At 26.0% G+C, this 18627-nt stretch overlaps 2 protein-coding genes across 3 annotated transcripts in view; both read left to right on the top strand.

The window, feature by feature from the left end:
• alpha-Man-Ia (alpha-Mannosidase class I a) overlaps positions 1–18627 on the top strand; it is a 557932-nt gene that overhangs the window by 508165 nt on the left and 31140 nt on the right. The gene's annotated exons all lie outside the window — the stretch shown is intronic.
• Positions 8548–13917, top strand: LOC105426927 (uncharacterized). Its single transcript, XM_089077906.1, has 4 exons — positions 8548–9486; positions 9561–9601; positions 10093–10291; positions 10509–13917. The coding sequence occupies exons 1-4, from the start codon at positions 9257–9259 to the stop codon at positions 10645–10647; spliced, it is 609 nt and encodes a 202-aa protein (XP_088934032.1). The 5' UTR covers positions 8548–9256; the 3' UTR covers positions 10648–13917.

Below are 18627 nucleotides of genomic sequence, written 5' to 3' on the forward strand. Positions count from 1 at the left end.
ACACGTGATCAATATGTTATTTTGAATATGTAGAAACAGTGAATTATAATCTGCAATCAAACATGCTAAATCTAAACGGTAACTTATGGAAAGAAATTCGGCATAAATGCGTTGTAATATTTGCATTAAAGCAAGATTGCCTTTTGAATAGTTATTACATAATTAATCGAATTTTGTCATTATGTATTGATTTATGGCCATATCAAACATCTAATTTCAAACATATCACGACGTAATATTTACAACCTTAATACTCATATTGAGTATAATATTTCAGATTTTTTTCAGACGATTTTTTTCTGTTGTATATTTTCTAATTAATTTTCATTACAATTATTTTCATGTACTACATGTAATATACTAAAACTAGTAAAATAAAGTATACTAAATAACATTAGTGCATGATCATCCCTTAAAAAAATTCCTTCTTTATTATGAACATTAAAGTATAAAAAGGATTTGTAATAAATTTGACAATTATCTAGACAGAAGATTTTTATATACTTTGAATATTATTTTGTATAACTATTCTAACCAAAAGAATTATTGTTAATTTTTATATAAAAGTATGACTTATGTAAAAAATATTATTTTTTAGCTAAAAGTATGACTTTCATTACAACAGAGTACAATATAGATTCTTCTTCTACATGTTTTCGCATATATTATCCTATGGCTAGCTTGTACAATAAAATATAACGTTCTTTGTTTAAATTTAAGACAGGTGAAAGTATTAGATATAAAAAAATTTGGGCATTTATAAGGATAATTACCGAAAAAAAGAGATTATTATTAATTTCATTTAGCATATTTTTTATAATAATAGTTTATTTACTTTAAACACAGATGCAAGGTCTTATGCAACGAGTGCATTATGATTGGAATGAATTAAACGATACGCAAGAAGTTGAAATAATAAAAAAATATTAAAAAATTGAAAAATTCACCACATTAATTACAGCGTCTAAGAAATATATTTCTTTTATATTCTAGATTCAGTTTTACTTTAATTCATAATTTAATTATTCAATTGCAGCATTCCTCTATGTATTTATTTCTTGCTTTATACAATATCTGGCGAATTTTGTTGTGAATTTTACAACTGCTATAAACGAATCTCGCCCGTGGCAGCTCCTGGTTTTAATCGAATGTTTTATAGACCAACAAAGATATTTTCTTCCAATTTTATTGAATGTATGTTTTGCAGTTTTGTGTGCTTTAACCATGGTGATAACCACTGAAACGCTTCATATGTCATACGCATAACATGCGTGTGGCTTATTTGAAATAGCTAGGTAAAATGAACTTCAATACATTAAAGGATAGATTTAAACAGCATTTGCAAAAATATATTATCTATTTCAGCTGTCGTATAGAATAGGCATTACATAAGAATGCGATAGAAGCAGTCGTATCTTCTACCAAAAAATATTCGATAGTATGTCAAGGGATAATTAATGGATTCAATATGTATAAAAGAGCAATCGAGTTCGTAATTGTTATTAATATAATTGAAAATTTATTTTATTTTGCTTTATTTTTATGATTCATATTCAAACCTCTTAACGTTTTAACAAATTTATATAAATTTTGAAATTTCGAGCAAGAAAAGCAAGAATCGAATAAATCATTAGCATATACTATTAATAATAATCATTTATAGTTATTTGTGAATATATATTTTTCTTTACACGTATTATTATTCAAGATTTACCGAAATGTTAAAAACAAGTTAAATGGGCATATTCATTATTATTGCCATTAGGAATATTATCATTAAGCGTTAATCTCTATCGCGTAAGTAATTACATATATAATTATATATATAATTAATTATAATTAAACATATACTCACATACATTTATATAGATACGCCAATAAGATTTGATAATTAGGATATCTCAATCAAGTATAGTGTCTATTAATATAATATTAGTAAAATATAAATTTTATTATTTTGTCCTTAAAAAAATAATAATTATTTATGTGCTGCAGTTTTCTCGATTAATAACGTTCAAGGACTATTACGAAATGATGACTATTACGAATTTTAGCTTCCTATTCATTGTTGACCACTTTGGGTACATGTTTTTTTACAACTATTTGGGACAAGAAATAATCGATCATAATAGCAATATATTTTACAAAACGTAAGTAAAATATATATTAATTGATCGCATCAATATGACCAATCGAAATTCTTTTTTATCTGTCTGATTTACATAATTTGTATGAAAATATTAAGGGTAAGTAGATCAATATTTAAATTAGATAGTTAAGGATAGATTTAATCCCTATTAAGATAATATTTTTCACAATAAAAACTTTACAATAAATTCACATATATAAATATATTAAAAGTTAATAAAATATAAATTGCAGCATTATCGAATCTTTTTGTTATAATTTTCTAATTATAAGATTATAGGTACAACATGCAATAGTACATAGCTCCGTTGAAAGCGCAAAAGTTATTGCTACTTTTGATGCAAAGAAGTATGAAACATTGCACAATCGTCATTGATGGCTTATTTATTCCATCGTTAGAAGGATCTATCACGGTAAAGATTTTGTCAACAATGATATTTTATCAAATAGCTTTATTTTAAATTTGCTAAAATGAAAACTTATATTTTAAATTGCAAGCATGTCAATTTCGTACTTTGCGATGATATTTTCCCTTTTTTGATCTTTGTTTTTTGATCCACTAAATATAAATTAAATCTTAAAATTCCACGATGCTAGTAATTCTGATAGTAAATACTATACGTTGAAATGACAAATATAATAATACTAATACAATTATAATATTATATGGTTAATTACTGTACATAAAATGACATAGAAGTATAATATTATATTCATTGTTTAATTTTTGAATTGTTATTTTCGCAAAGTATGAAACACTTACTATCACTTTTCTATTATACTCACAATAACATTACTTGTTGAATATAATCTTCTATTACATAGAAACTGCAATCAACGGAAATAAAAAATAAGGACATGCGTTATAGTAATCTTATAAAATATTATTCCGGCAGATTCTTTTTATATTTATAAAATGCTTGCAAGCATTAGTAATATTAACTCGATTATTAACAATTATGTTAGCAATTATTTCAGGTTTCTTGTGTTTCAAAATAGAGTACCCGACATACAATTATAAAAGAAGGGAATATAAAAAATTTTATATATATAAGTATTTAGCTTACGCGAAATGATATAAAAAATCCTTATCAGTCGTTATTCACTTAAATATCATTATTATTTTTAACTTTTATAACGCAGTTATTTTCCGATAAAAAAAATTTAACTTTAATAATTACAAACTAATTTAATAGAAACATAGTGTTGAACACATATTTTTCATAAAAAGTTTCAAATACAATTATATGCTTTAGTATAACTAATTCATTGTATCAATAATTATATTAGCTTACTTCAGTTTTTACATAATCGTAAATTTTGCTACTCATACCAAATGTAATATTCACAGAGTTTGTCAATAATCTACACAGTAATTTTTTTAGTTAATGTCAAATCATGTTGATATATTAACATATTATTCCACGATATATATTATGAGCCAGTATTGTAACGTGCCACGTCTTAAACAAAAATGAACGAGGATCAGAAACACGTGAAAACAAATGCACTATTGCGCTTGCGTCGATCGATCGTAAGAGAGAAACATCAAATGTGAGGAAAAAGATAATCGGTCTATTATGTATGTTTATTCGCAATGACTGTAAATACAAATACAAATCAAATATAAAGAAGCTATTATTCAAATATCTGTAGCAAACTATACATGAATAAAATATAATAACTTTACACAAGTCAGTGCATCGTTTTGTATATGCAAGAATAGCAAATTAGTTTACAATCTATAATGTACAATCAAACATTTTATACTTAAGTATTTAAGTGATAACTTGTGGAAAGAAATTCGACAAAATCGTATTATGACATTTGCACCAAAACAAGATTGTTCTGTAGATAGTTACTATACAATTAATCGGATTTTATTATTATGTGTCGGTTTATGGCCATATCAAAAATCTAATTGGAGATACATTATAATAACATTTTTGACTATAATATTCATATCGTTCATAGTATTTCAGGTATAATAATCTATTTTATATTTTATAAATCTAATTAATTTTCATTATTTTATGTAAAGAAATGTAGAGATATAAAGAATTTTGTAAAAATGTAATATAAAATTAATATAAAGCACACTAACAAACATTATACATCATTATTTTAAAAGAAGCCTTTTTTTATTAAAAATATTACATTATAACAAATGTGAAAATAAATTTGAAGATATTTAAGTAAAACTTTTTACATATATTAATTATATATTTTGGATTCTCTCCCTTTTTCTATCTCTCTCTTTTCTCTGAAATAAGCATCCTCCAGTCTGGCTAAAAAAATTATTGTAACTTTAACGTAAAAATAGAAATGATTTCAGAGGAAAATATTACTTTTAGCTAATGACTTTTATCACAGCACAGTACAGTATAGATATTCTTCTACATATTCTTGCATCTTGTGTTCCATGGATAGCCTACACATTAAAATATAATTTTCTCTGCTTAAACTCAAGATCGGTAAGAAATGAATTTGATCAAACTCGAATACTTATAGGGATACTTATAGAGCTTGTAATAAAATAAATGATTATCATTAACTCCATTCAGAATATTTTCCAAAAATCATAATAAATAAATATCATTTCATGAATATAGATACGACGCCTTATGGAACGAGTCTATTATGATTGGACTGAATTAAATAACGTGCAAGAATTTGAACTAATAAAAAAGTATTCAGCTTTTGGAAAACTTCTCACATTGATTGTAACATGTAAGCAATATTTCAAATAATCTTTTGAGATTCGATTCCATATTTATTTATTTAATTGCAGTGATCATCTATACAACTATTTTTTGCTTCATCATAATAATGTTTCTGCCAAATATTTTTCTAAATGTTTCAACTATTATGAATGAATCACGCCAAGTACAACTTCCAGTCCTAACAGAATATTTTATAGATCAGGAAACATATATTGTCCCAATCGTTTGTCATATGGGTTTTGTTCATTTGTGTGCATTTACTAGTATGATAGCCAGTGAAACGTTTCTTATGTCATGTGTACAACATGCATGTGGATTATTCGAAATAGCCAGGTAACACGAATTTTAAAATGTCAATTAATTTCTAATGCTTTGCAAAGATGTTGCAATTATCAATTTCAGTTATCGCATAGAACGAGCATTACACAAAGACATGGTACATGGTATTACATCTTTCACCAAAAGAAATTCAATAATATGTCGAGGAATAATCAATGGGTTCAGTATGTACAAAAAAGCTATCGAGTATGTAATTGTTATTTGTAATATAATTAGAAGCTTTTCTATTGTAACATGATTCTTTTTTAATTAATTTAACCTTTTCAAATTTATAACATGTCATACGAGAAATTATATAAGTTATTAACATATAACTAACGACAATCATTTACAATTCTTTATATAAATATTCTTTATGCATATTGCTATTTAAGATTTATTGAAATATTGAAAGTATATTGCAAATGGGCATATTCATCGTTATTACCGTTAGGAGTATTGTCGCTGAGTATTAATCTTTATCGCGTGAGTAATTATATTTATATAGATACTAATTCATATATAAAAGCTGAATAATTAATATATTTTAATATAAATAATAAAAATATTATAATATAAATATTAAAAATGCTATCAATGTTGTGTGCTTATTATAATTATATTCATAACTAAAAATTGTACTACTTCTTTTTCATGGAAATAAGATAATTATTCATATGCTACAGTTTTCTCATTTAGTGACGTCCGAGGAACATTACGATATGATCATTAACTTCATGTTTATCGTTGGCCATTTTGGGTACATGTTTTTTTGCAACTATGTAGGACAGGAACTAATCGATCATAGCAGCGATGTTTTTTATAAAACGTGAGCCAGTGAATACAGGTTAATTCTTAATTGATTGTATCAAAGTATTGCGAAAAAGCGAAATAGCGGCCACAGATACATCACGAGACGCCGCCGAGCGGAATCACATCAGGTCGTCACATACAAAAATTCATACTACGCGGTTTCTCTGATGTCGTCGCCTTTATCCGATAAAACGTCACGTTTTGCGACCGAATATCCTTGCGACAAGGATAGCGTGCTACTTCAGAATTGGGCCGTGATTGTCTGAGTTACAACTCTCGATTTTTACTATAAATAAGGGTAGCATTCGGGTGGCTAGCAGACTGAGTCTGACTGGAATAGCGCATGGATCCATCATTTGAGACCTCAACGCACAAAAGAAGCCGAGTCTTCATAAAACAATAAGTCGAGTCTTTACACGATCAATAAGTAAATGGAACCAATATTCGGGGCAATTTCCGCGTACACGCGTGCTTACGACATGTAATCGCATCACAAAATAATCACAGTCAAAGTTTTTTATTATTATTTATATTATAAGTCTGCTTGTTTTACTTGATTTTTATTAAACTGAAAGCAAAACAAAGATCTAAATTGTATTACGCAATCAATTAAGAGTTAAAAAAATATAAATCTACGATATTTATCTTAGTTTTCATATTAAGTTATGATTTTCTAATGACAAGATTTTAGGTACAACCTGCGATGGTACGTAATTCCATTGAAAGCACAGAAGTTACTGTTACTTGTGATGCAAAGAAGTATGCGACATTGCACAATTGTTCTTGGTGGCTTATTCATTATGTCTTTACAGGGATTTGCTACGGTATAAATTTTGGCAACAATAATACTTTGTTAAATAGTTTTGCTTTAGATTTATTAAAATAAAATTTATATTTTAGATTGCAAGCATGTCAATATCGTATTTTACAGTATTATTTTCTCTCTTTTGATCATCATTTTTTTATCTACATATGATGAAAATTAAATTTTAAAATTCCACGATGCTAATAATTCTAATAGTAAACATATTTCATATACTCAAGTAGAAATATATAATACGGATGTAATTATATTATATTGTCATCATTACTGGACATAAAATGAATATAGAAATATAATATTATATTCACTGCTTAATTTTTGAATTGTTATTTCCGCAGAGTATGAAACACCTATTATCACTTTTCTATTATACTCACAATAACATAACGAATATAATCTTCTATTACATAGAAATTTAATGACGAAGTCAACGGAAATAAAAAGCTGAGAACATATAACATCATAGCAATTTTAGAAAATATTTTACAACAGATTCCTTGTATATTTATAAAATGCTTATAAGCATTAGTATATTAATTTATATTAGTATGACTATTAACAATGATGTTATTATTTTAGCTTTTATTGCGTATTGAGTAATCGACATGCAGTTATAAAAGAAAGGAATATAAAAAAATTTAGAACATATAAGTAGATATCAGCTTACGTGAAAAGATATAAGCAATCCTTATCAGTTGTTATTCACTTAGATATCATTATCATTTTTAATTTTTATAATGCAATTATTTTCCCATAAAAAAATTTAGCTTTAATACAAACTAATTTAATAGAAACGTAGCGTTGAACACATATTTTTCATAAAAAGTTTCAAACACAATTATATGTTTCAGTATAACTAATTCACTGTATCAATAATTATATTAGCTCATTTCAGTTTTCATATAATCTAAAATATTGTTACTCATGCCAAATGTAATCTTCACGGTGTTTGCCAATAATCTACACGGTAATCTTTTTAGTTAATGTCAAATCATTATACTAACACACATTATTTCATGATATATACTGTAAGCAAGATATTGTAACGTATCACATCTTGAACAAAAATGAAAGAGGATCACGCGTGAAAACAAATTCGCACTTATTGCGCTTGCGTCGATCGATCATAAGAGAGAAACGCCAAATGCGTTGAGGAAAAAGATAATTGGTCTATTATGTATGTAACGTTTATTCGCGACGACTGTAAATACAAATACAAATCAAATATAAAGAAGCTATTATTTAAATGACTGTGAACAATATAAGCTATAGATAAAATATAATGACTTTACACAAGCCAGTGCATCGTTTTGAATATGCAAAAATAGCGAATTAATTTACAATCTATAATGTACAATCAAACATTCTAAACTTAAGTGATAACTTGTGGAAAGAAATTCGAGACGATCGCATTATGACATTTGTACCAAAACAAGATTGTTCTGTAAACAGTTACTATATAATTAATCGAATTTTATTATTATGTATCGGCTTATGGCCATATCAAAAGTCTAATTGGAGATATATTATAATAACATTTTTTAATATAACATTCATATCATTCATAGTATTTCAGGTATAATAATTTATTTTATATTTTATACCTCCAATTAATTTTCATTATTTAATCTAAAGAAATGTAAAGAATTTTGTAATATAAAAAAATATAATATAAAATTAATATGATGTATACTAACAAACATTATGCATCATTATTTTTAAAAGAAGATATTTTTTATTAAAAATATTACATTATAACAAATGTGATAATGTAATAAATTTTATGATATTTAAGTAAAACTTATTGTACATGTATTAATATAGTTACATATTTTGGATTTTTTCACTTTCTCTATCTCTCTCTTTTCTTCAACGTAAATATTCTCCATTCTGACTAAAAAAATTATTGTAACTTTTTAACGTAAAAATAGAAATGATTTCAAACATTACTTTTAGCTAATGGCTTTCATCACAACACAGTACAGTGTAAATATTCTTCTACATATTCTTTCATCTTGCATTTCATGGATAGCCTACACGTTAAAATACAATCTTCTCTGCTTAAACTCGAGAGTGGTAAAAATGTTTGATATTAAACTTAGATACTTATATGGGTACTTATAGAGATTATAGCAAAAGTAAATAATTATCATTAATTCCATTAAGGATATTTTTCCAAAAACATAATGAATAAATATTATAAATCCATGAATATAGGTACGACGCCTTATGGAACGACTCTATCATGATTGGACTGAATTCAATAACGTGCAAGAACTTGAAATAATAAAAAAATATTCAGCTTTTGGAAAACTTCTCACATTGATTGTAACGTGTAAGCAATATTCTAAATAATCTTTTGAGATTCGATTCCGAATTTAATTATTTAATTGCAGTGATCGTCTATATAATTCTTTTCTGCTTCATCCTGATGATGTTTCTGACCAATTTTATTCTAAATATTCCAACTGCTATGAATGAATCACGCCACATACAACTTCCACTCCTGATAGAATATTTTATAGATCAGGACACATATATTTGCTTAATTATTTGTCATATGAGTTTTGTTCATTTGTGTGCATTTACTAGTATGATAGCCACTGAAACGCTTTTTATGTCATGTGTACAACATACATGTGGATTGTTCGAAATAGCCAGGTAACATGAATTTTAAAATATCAATTAATTTCTAACGTATTTGTAAAGATGTTGCAGTTATATTATTATTTCAGTTATCGCATAGAACGAGCATTGCACAAAGATATGGTACAAGGTATTACATTCTTTACCAAAAGAAATTCAATAATATATCAAAGAATAATCAATGGGTTCAGTATGTACATAAAAGCTATCGAGTATGTAATTGCTATTTGTAATATAATTAGAAACTTTTTGTAATATGCGATTCTTTTTTAACTAATTTAACTTTTTTCAAATTTATAATTTATAACATGTCATACGAGAAATTATATAAGTTATTAACACATAACTAACGACAATTATCATTTACAATTCTTTATATAAATATTCTTTATGCATACTGCTATTTAAGGTTTATTGAAATATTGAAAATATATTGCAAATGGGCATATTCATCATTATTACCGTTAGGAGTATTGTCGCTGAGTATTAATCTTTATCGCGTGAGTAATTATACTTATATAGATACGAGATAGAATTTATTTATAAAAACTGAATAATTAACATATTTTAATATTCAAAATACTACCAATATTGTGTGCCTGTTATAACTAAATTCGTAAATAAAAATTTTACTATTTTTTTCTCATGAAATTAAGATAATTATTCATATGCTGCAGTTTTCTCAATTAGTGACATCCGAGGAACATTACGAGATGATCCTTCGCTTCATGTTCATCGTTGCCCATTTTGGGTACATGTTTTTTTGCAACTATGTAGGACAAGAACTAATCGATCACAGCAGCGATATTTTTTATAAAACGTGAGCAAGTGAATATATAGGTTTAATTCTTAATTGATTAAAATAATCAGTCAGAGTCTCTTATTATTTATAAGTCTGCTTCTTTTATTTGATTTTTATTAAATGAAAGCAAAACAAAGATCTAAATTGTATTATGCAATCAATTAAAAAAATGTAAATCTGTGATATTATCTTGGTTTTCATATTAAGTTATGATTTTCTAATGGCGAGATTTTAGGTACAACCTGCGATGGTACGTAATTCCGTTGAAAGCACAAAAGTTATTGTTACTTGTGATGCAAAGAAGTATGCGACATTGCACGGTCGTCATTGGTGGATTGTTTATTATATCATTAGAGGGATTTGCCACGGTATAAATTTTAGCAACAATAATATTTTATTAATTAGTTTTGCTTTAAATTTAAATACTAAAATAAAACTTATATTTTAGATTGCAAGCATGTCAATATCGTATTTTACAGTATTATTTTCTCTCTTTTGATCATCATTTTTTTATCTACGTATGATGAAAATTAAATTTTAAAATTCCACGATGCTAATAATTCTAATAGTAAACATATTTCATATACTCAAGTAGAAATATATAATACGGATGTAATTATATTATATTGTCATCATTACTGGACATAAAATGAATATAGAAATATAATATTATATTCACTGCTTAATTTTTGAATTGTTATTTCCGCAGAGTATGAAACACTTACTATCACTTTTCTATTATACACTTTTCTATTATTACTCACAATAACATAACGAATATAATCTTCTATTACATAGAAATTTAATAAGTCAACGGAAATAAAAAGCTGAGAACATATAACACCATAGCAATTTTAGAAAATATTTTACAACAGATTCCTTGTATATTTATAAAATGCTTATAAGCATTAGTATATTAACTATTAGTATGACTATTAACAATGATGTTATTATTTTAGCTTTTATTGCGTATTGAGTAATCGACATGCAGTTATAAAAGAAAGGAATATAAAAAAATTTAGAACATATAAGTAGATATCAGCTTACGTGAAAAGATATAAGCAATCCTTATCAGTTGTTATTCACTTAGATATCATTATCATTTTTAATGTTTATAATGTAATTATTTTCCCATAAAAAAATTTAGCTTTAATACAAACTAATTTAATAGAAACGTAGCGTTGAACACATATTTTTCATAAAAAGTTTCAAACACAATTATATGTTTCAGTATAACTAATTCACTGTATCAATAATTATATTAGCTCATTTCAGTTTTCATATAATCTAAAATATTGTTACTCATGCCAAATGTAATCTTCACGGTGTTTGCCAATAATCTACACGGTAATCCTTTTAGTTAATGTCAAATCATTATACTAACACACATTATTTCACGATATATACTGTAAGCAAGATATTGTAATGTGTCACGTCTTGAACAAAAATGAAAGAGGATCACGCGTGAAAACAAACTCGCACTTATTGCGCTTGCGTCGATCGATCATAAGAGAGAAACGCCAAATGCATTGAGGAAAAAGATAATTGGTCTATTATGTATGTAACGTTTATTCGCGAGACTGTAAATACAAATACAAATCAAATATAAAGAAGCTATTATTTAAATGACTGTGAACAATATAAGCTATAGATAAAATATAATGACTTTACACAAGCCAGTGCATCGTTTTGAATATGCAAAAATAGCGAATTAATTTACAATCTATAATGTACAATCAAACATTCTAAACTTAAGTGATAACTTGTGGAAAGAAATTCGAGACGATCGCATTATGACATTTGTACCAAAACAAGATTGTTCTGTAGACAGTTACTATACAATTAATCGAATTTTATTATTATGTATCGGCTTATGGCCATATCAAAAGGCTAATTGGAGATATATTATAATAACATTTTTTAATATAACATTCTTATCATTCATAGTATTTCAGGTATAATAATTTATTTTATATTTTATACCTCCAATTAATTTTCATTATTTAATCTAAAGAAATGTAAAGAATTTTAAAAAATGTAATATAAAATTAATATGATGTATACTAACAAACATTATGCATCATTATTTTTAAAAGAAGATATTTTTTATTAAAAATATTACATTATAACAAATGTGATAATGTAATAAATTTTATGATATTTAAGTAAAACTTATTGTACATGTATTAATATAGTTACATATTTTGGATTTTTTCACTTTCTCTATCTCTCTCTTTTCTTCAACGTAAATATTCTCCATTCTGACTAAAAAAATTATTGTAACTTTTTAACGTAAAAATAGAAATGATTTCAAACATTACTTTTAGCTAATGGCTTTCATCACAACACAGTACAGTGTAAATATTCTTCTACATATTCTTTCATCTTGCATTTCATGGATAGCCTACACGTTAAAATACAATCTTCTCTGCTTAAACTCGAGAGTGGTAAAAATGTTTGATATTAAACTTAGATACTTATATGGGTACTTATAGAGATTATAGCAAAAGTAAATAATTATCATTAATTCCATTAAGGATATTTTTCCAAAAACATAATGAATAAATATTATAAATCCATGAATATAGGTACGACGCCTTATGGAACGACTCTATCATGATTGGACTGAATTCAATAACGTGCAAGAACTTGAAATAATAAAAAAATATTCAGCTTTTGGAAAACTTCTCACATTGATTGTAACGTGTAAGCAATATTCTAAATAATCTTTTGAGATTCGATTCCGAATTTAATTATTTAATTGCAGTGATCGTCTATATAATTCTTTTCTGCTTCATCCTGATGATGTTTCTGACCAATTTTATTCTAAATATTCCAACTGCTATGAATGAATCACGCCACATACAACTTCCACTCCTGATAGAATATTTTATAGATCAGGACACATATATTTGCTTAATTATTTGTCATATGAGTTTTGTTCATTTGTGTGCATTTACTAGTATGATAGCCACTGAAACGCTTTTTATGTCATGTGTACAACATACATGTGGATTGTTCGAAATAGCCAGGTAACATGAATTTTAAAATATCAATTAATTTCTAACGTATTTGTAAAGATGTTGCAGTTATATTATTATTTCAGTTATCGCATAGAACGAGCATTGCACAAAGATATGGTACAAGGTATTACATTCTTTACCAAAAGAAATTCAATAATATATCAAAGAATAATCAATGGGTTCAGTATGTACATAAAAGCTATCGAGTATGTAATTGCTATTTGTAATATAATTAGAAACTTTTTGTAATATGCGATTCTTTTTTAACTAATTTAACTTTTTTCAAATTTATAATTTATAACATGTCATACGAGAAATTATATAAGTTATTAACACATAACTAACGACAATTATCATTTACAATTCTTTATATAAATATTCTTTATGCATACTGCTATTTAAGGTTTATTGAAATATTGAAAATATATTGCAAATGGGCATATTCATCATTATTACCGTTAGGAGTATTGTCGCTGAGTATTAATCTTTATCGCGTGAGTAATTATACTTATATAGATACGAGATAGAATTTATTTATAAAAACTGAATAATTAACATATTTTAATATTCAAAATACTACCAATATTGTGTGCCTGTTATAACTAAATTCGTAAATAAAAATTTTACTATTTTTTTCTCATGAAATTAAGATAATTATTCATATGCTGCAGTTTTCTCAATTAGTGACATCCGAGGAACATTACGAGATGATCCTTCGCTTCATGTTCATCGTTGCCCATTTTGGGTACATGTTTTTTTGCAACTATGTAGGACAAGAACTAATCGATCACAGCAGCGATATTTTTTATAAAACGTGAGCAAGTGAATATATAGGTTTAATTCTTAATTGATTAAAATAATCAGTCAGAGTCTCTTATTATTTATAAGTCTGCTTCTTTTATTTGATTTTTATTAAATGAAAGCAAAACAAAGATCTAAATTGTATTATGCAATCAATTAAAAAAATGTAAATCTGTGATATTATCTTGGTTTTCATATTAAGTTATGATTTTCTAATGGCGAGATTTTAGGTACAACCTGCGATGGTACGTAATTCCGTTGAAAGCACAAAAGTTATTGTTACTTGTGATGCAAAGAAGTATGCGACATTGCACGGTCGTCATTGGTGGATTGTTTATTATATCATTAGAGGGATTTGCCACGGTATAAATTTTAGCAACAATAATATTTTATTAATTAGTTTTGCTTTAAATTTAAATACTAAAATAAAACTTATATTTTAGATTGCAAGCATGTCAATATCGTATTTTACAGTATTATTTTCTCTCTTTTGATCATCATTTTTTTATCTACGTATGATGAAAATTAAATTTTAAAATTCCACGATGCTAATAATTCTAATAGTAAACATATTTCATATACTCAAGTAGAAATATATAATACGGATGTAATTATATTATATTGTCATCATTACTGGACATAAAATGAATATAGAAATATAATATTATATTCACTGCTTAATTTTTGAATTGTTATTTCCGCAGAGTATGAAACACTTACTATCACTTTTCTATTATACACTTTTCTATTATTACTCACAATAACATAACGAATATAATCTTCTATTACATAGAAATTTAATAAGTCAACGGAAATAAAAAGCTGAGAACATATAACACCATAGCAATTTTAGAAAATATTTTACAACAGATTCCTTGTATATTTATAAAATGCTTATAAGCATTAGTATATTAACTATTAGTATGACTATTAACAATGATGTTATTATTTTAGCTTTTATTGCGTATTGAGTAATCGACATGCAGTTATAAAAGAAAGGAATATAAAAAAATTTAGAACATATAAGTAGATATCAGCTTACGTGAAAAGATATAAGCAATCCTTATCAGTTGTTATTCACTTAGATATCATTATCATTTTTAATGTTTATAATGTAATTATTTTCCCATAAAAAAATTTAGCTTTAATACAAACTAATTTAATAGAAACGTAGCGTTGAACACATATTTTTCATAAAAAGTTTCAAACACAATTATATGTTTCAGTATAACTAATTCACTGTATCAATAATTATATTAGCTCATTTCAGTTTTCATATAATCTAAAATATTGTTACTCATGCCAAATGTAATCTTCACGGTGTTTGCCAATAATCTACACGGTAATCCTTTTAGTTAATGTCAAATCATTATACTAACACACATTATTTCACGATATATACTGTAAGCAAGATATTGTAATGTGTCACGTCTTGAACAAAAATGAAAGAGGATCACGCGTGAAAACAAACTCGCACTTATTGCGCTTGCGTCGATCGATCATAAGAGAGAAACGCCAAATGCATTGAGGAAAAAGATAATTGGTCTATTATGTATGTAACGTTTATTCGCGAGACTGTAAATACAAATACAAATCAAATATAAAGAAGCTATTATTTAAATGACTGTGAACAATATAAGCTATAGATAAAATATAATGACTTTACACAAGCCAGTGCATCGTTTTGAATATGCAAAAATAGCGAATTAATTTACAATCTATAATGTACAATCAAACATTCTAAACTTAAGTGATAACTTGTGGAAAGAAATTCGAGACGATCGCATTATGACATTTGTACCAAAACAAGATTGTTCTGTAGACAGTTACTATACAATTAATCGAATTTTATTATTATGTATCGGCTTATGGCCATATCAAAAGGCTAATTGGAGATATATTATAATAACATTTTTTAATATAACATTCTTATCATTCATAGTATTTCAGGTATAATAATTTATTTTATATTTTATACCTCCAATTAATTTTCATTATTTAATCTAAAGAAATGTAAAGAATTTTAAAAAATGTAATATAAAATTAATATGATGTATACTAACAAACATTATGCATCATTATTTTTAAAAGAAGATATTTTTTATTAAAAATATTACATTATAACAAATGTGATAATGTAATAAATTTTATGATATTTAAGTAAAACTTATTGTACATGTATTAATATAGTTACATATTTTGGATTTTTTCACTTTCTCTATCTCTCTCTTTTCTTCAACGTAAATATTCTCCATTCTGACTAAAAAAATTATTGTAACTTTTTAACGTAAAAATAGAAATGATTTCAAACATTACTTTTAGCTAATGGCTTTCATCACAACACAGTACAGTGTAAATATTCTTCTACATATTCTTTCATCTTGCATTTCATGGATAGCCTACACGTTAAAATACAATCTTCTCTGCTTAAACTCGAGAGTGGTAAAAATGTTTGATATTAAACTTAGATACTTATATGGGTACTTATAGAGATTATAGCAAAAGTAAATAATTATCATTGATTCCATTAAGGATATTTTTCCAAAAACATGAATAAATATTATGAATCCATGAATATAGGTACGACGCCTTATGGAACGACTCTATCATGATTGGACTGAATTCAATAACGTGCAAGAACTTGAAATAATAAAAAAATATTCAGCTTTTGGAAAACTTTTCACATTGATTGTAACGTGTAAGCAATATTCTAAATAATCTTTTGAGATTCGATTCCGAATTTAATTATTTAATTGCAGTGATCGTCTATATAACTCTTTTCTGCTTCATCCTGATGATGTTTCTGACCAATTTTATTCTAAATATTCCAACTGCTATGAATGAATCACGCCACATACAACTTCCACTCCTGATAGAATATTTTATAGATCAGGACACATATATTTGCCTAATTATTTGTCATATGAGTTTTGTTCATTTGTGTGCATTTACTAGTGTGATAGCCACTGAAACGTTTTTTATGTCATGTGTACAACATGCATGTGGATTGTTCGAAATAGCCAGGTAACATGAATTTTAAAATGTCAATTAATTTCTAACGTATTTGTAAAGATGTTGCAGTTATATTATTATTTCAGTTATCGCATAGAACGAGCATTGCACAAAGATATGGTACAAGGTATTACATCCTTTACCAAAAGAAATTCAATAATATATCAAGGGATAATCAATGGGTTCAGTATATACATAAAAGCTATCGAGTATGTAATTGCTATTTGTAATATAATTAGAAACTTTTTGTAATATGCGATTCTTTTTTAACTAATTTAACTTTTTTCAAATTTATAATTTATAACATGTCATACGAGAAATTATATAAGTTATTAACACATAACTAACGACAATTATCATTTATAATTCTTTATATAAATATTCTTTATGCATACTGCTATTTAAGGTTTATTGAAATATTGAAAATATATTGCAAATGGGCATATTCATCGTTATTACCGTTAGGAGTATTGTCGCTGAGTATTAATCTTTATCGCGTGAGTAATTATACTTATATAGATACGAGATAGAATTTATTTATAAAAACTGAATAATTAACATATTTTAATATTCAAAATACTACCAATATTGTGTGCCTGTTATAACTAAATTCGTAAATAAAAATTTTATTACTTCTTTTTCATGAAATTAAGATAATTATTCATATGCTGCAGTTTTCTCAATTAGTGACATCTGAGGAACATTACGAGATGATCATTCGCTTCATGTTTATCGTTGCCCATTTTGGGTACATGTTTTTTTGCAACTATGTAGGACAGGAACTAATCGATCACAGCAGCGATATTTTTTATAAGACGTGAGCAAGTGAATATATAGGTTTAATTCTTAATTGATTAAAATAATCAGTCAGAGTCTCTTATTATTTATAAGTCTGCTTCTTTTATTTGATTTTTATTAAATGAAAGCAAAACAAAGATCTAAATTGTATTATGCAATCAATTAAGGGTTAAAAAAATGTAAATCTGCGATATTATCTTAGTTTTCATATTAAGTTATGATTTTCTAATGGCGAGATTTTAGGTACAACCTGCGATGGTACGTAATTCCGTTGAAAGCACAGAAGTTATTGTTACTTGTGATGCAAAGAAGTATGCGACATTGCACGGTCGTCATTGGTGGATTGTTTATTGTATCATTAGAGGGATTTGCCACGGTATAAATTTTAGCAACAATAATATTTTGTTAAATAGTTTTGCTTTAAATTTAAATACTAAAATAAAACTTATATTTTAGATTGCAAGCATGTCAATATCGTACTTTACAGTATTATTTTCGCTTTTTTGATTATCGTTTTTTGATTCACATATGATGAAAATTAAATTTTAAAATTTCACGATACTAGTAATTCCGATAGTAAACATATATCATACATTCAATTATAAATATATAATATAAATGTAATTACATTATATTGTCATCGTTACTGGACATAAAATAAACGTAGTATTGTAATTTATTCATTCCTTAACATTTAGATTGCTCTTCTACAAGATATAA

Source organism: Pogonomyrmex barbatus, unplaced genomic scaffold, assembly GCF_055798465.1.
Source record: "Pogonomyrmex barbatus isolate J1 unplaced genomic scaffold, ASM5579846v1 scaffold20, whole genome shotgun sequence".
NCBI lineage: Eukaryota > Metazoa > Arthropoda > Insecta > Hymenoptera > Formicidae > Pogonomyrmex > Pogonomyrmex barbatus.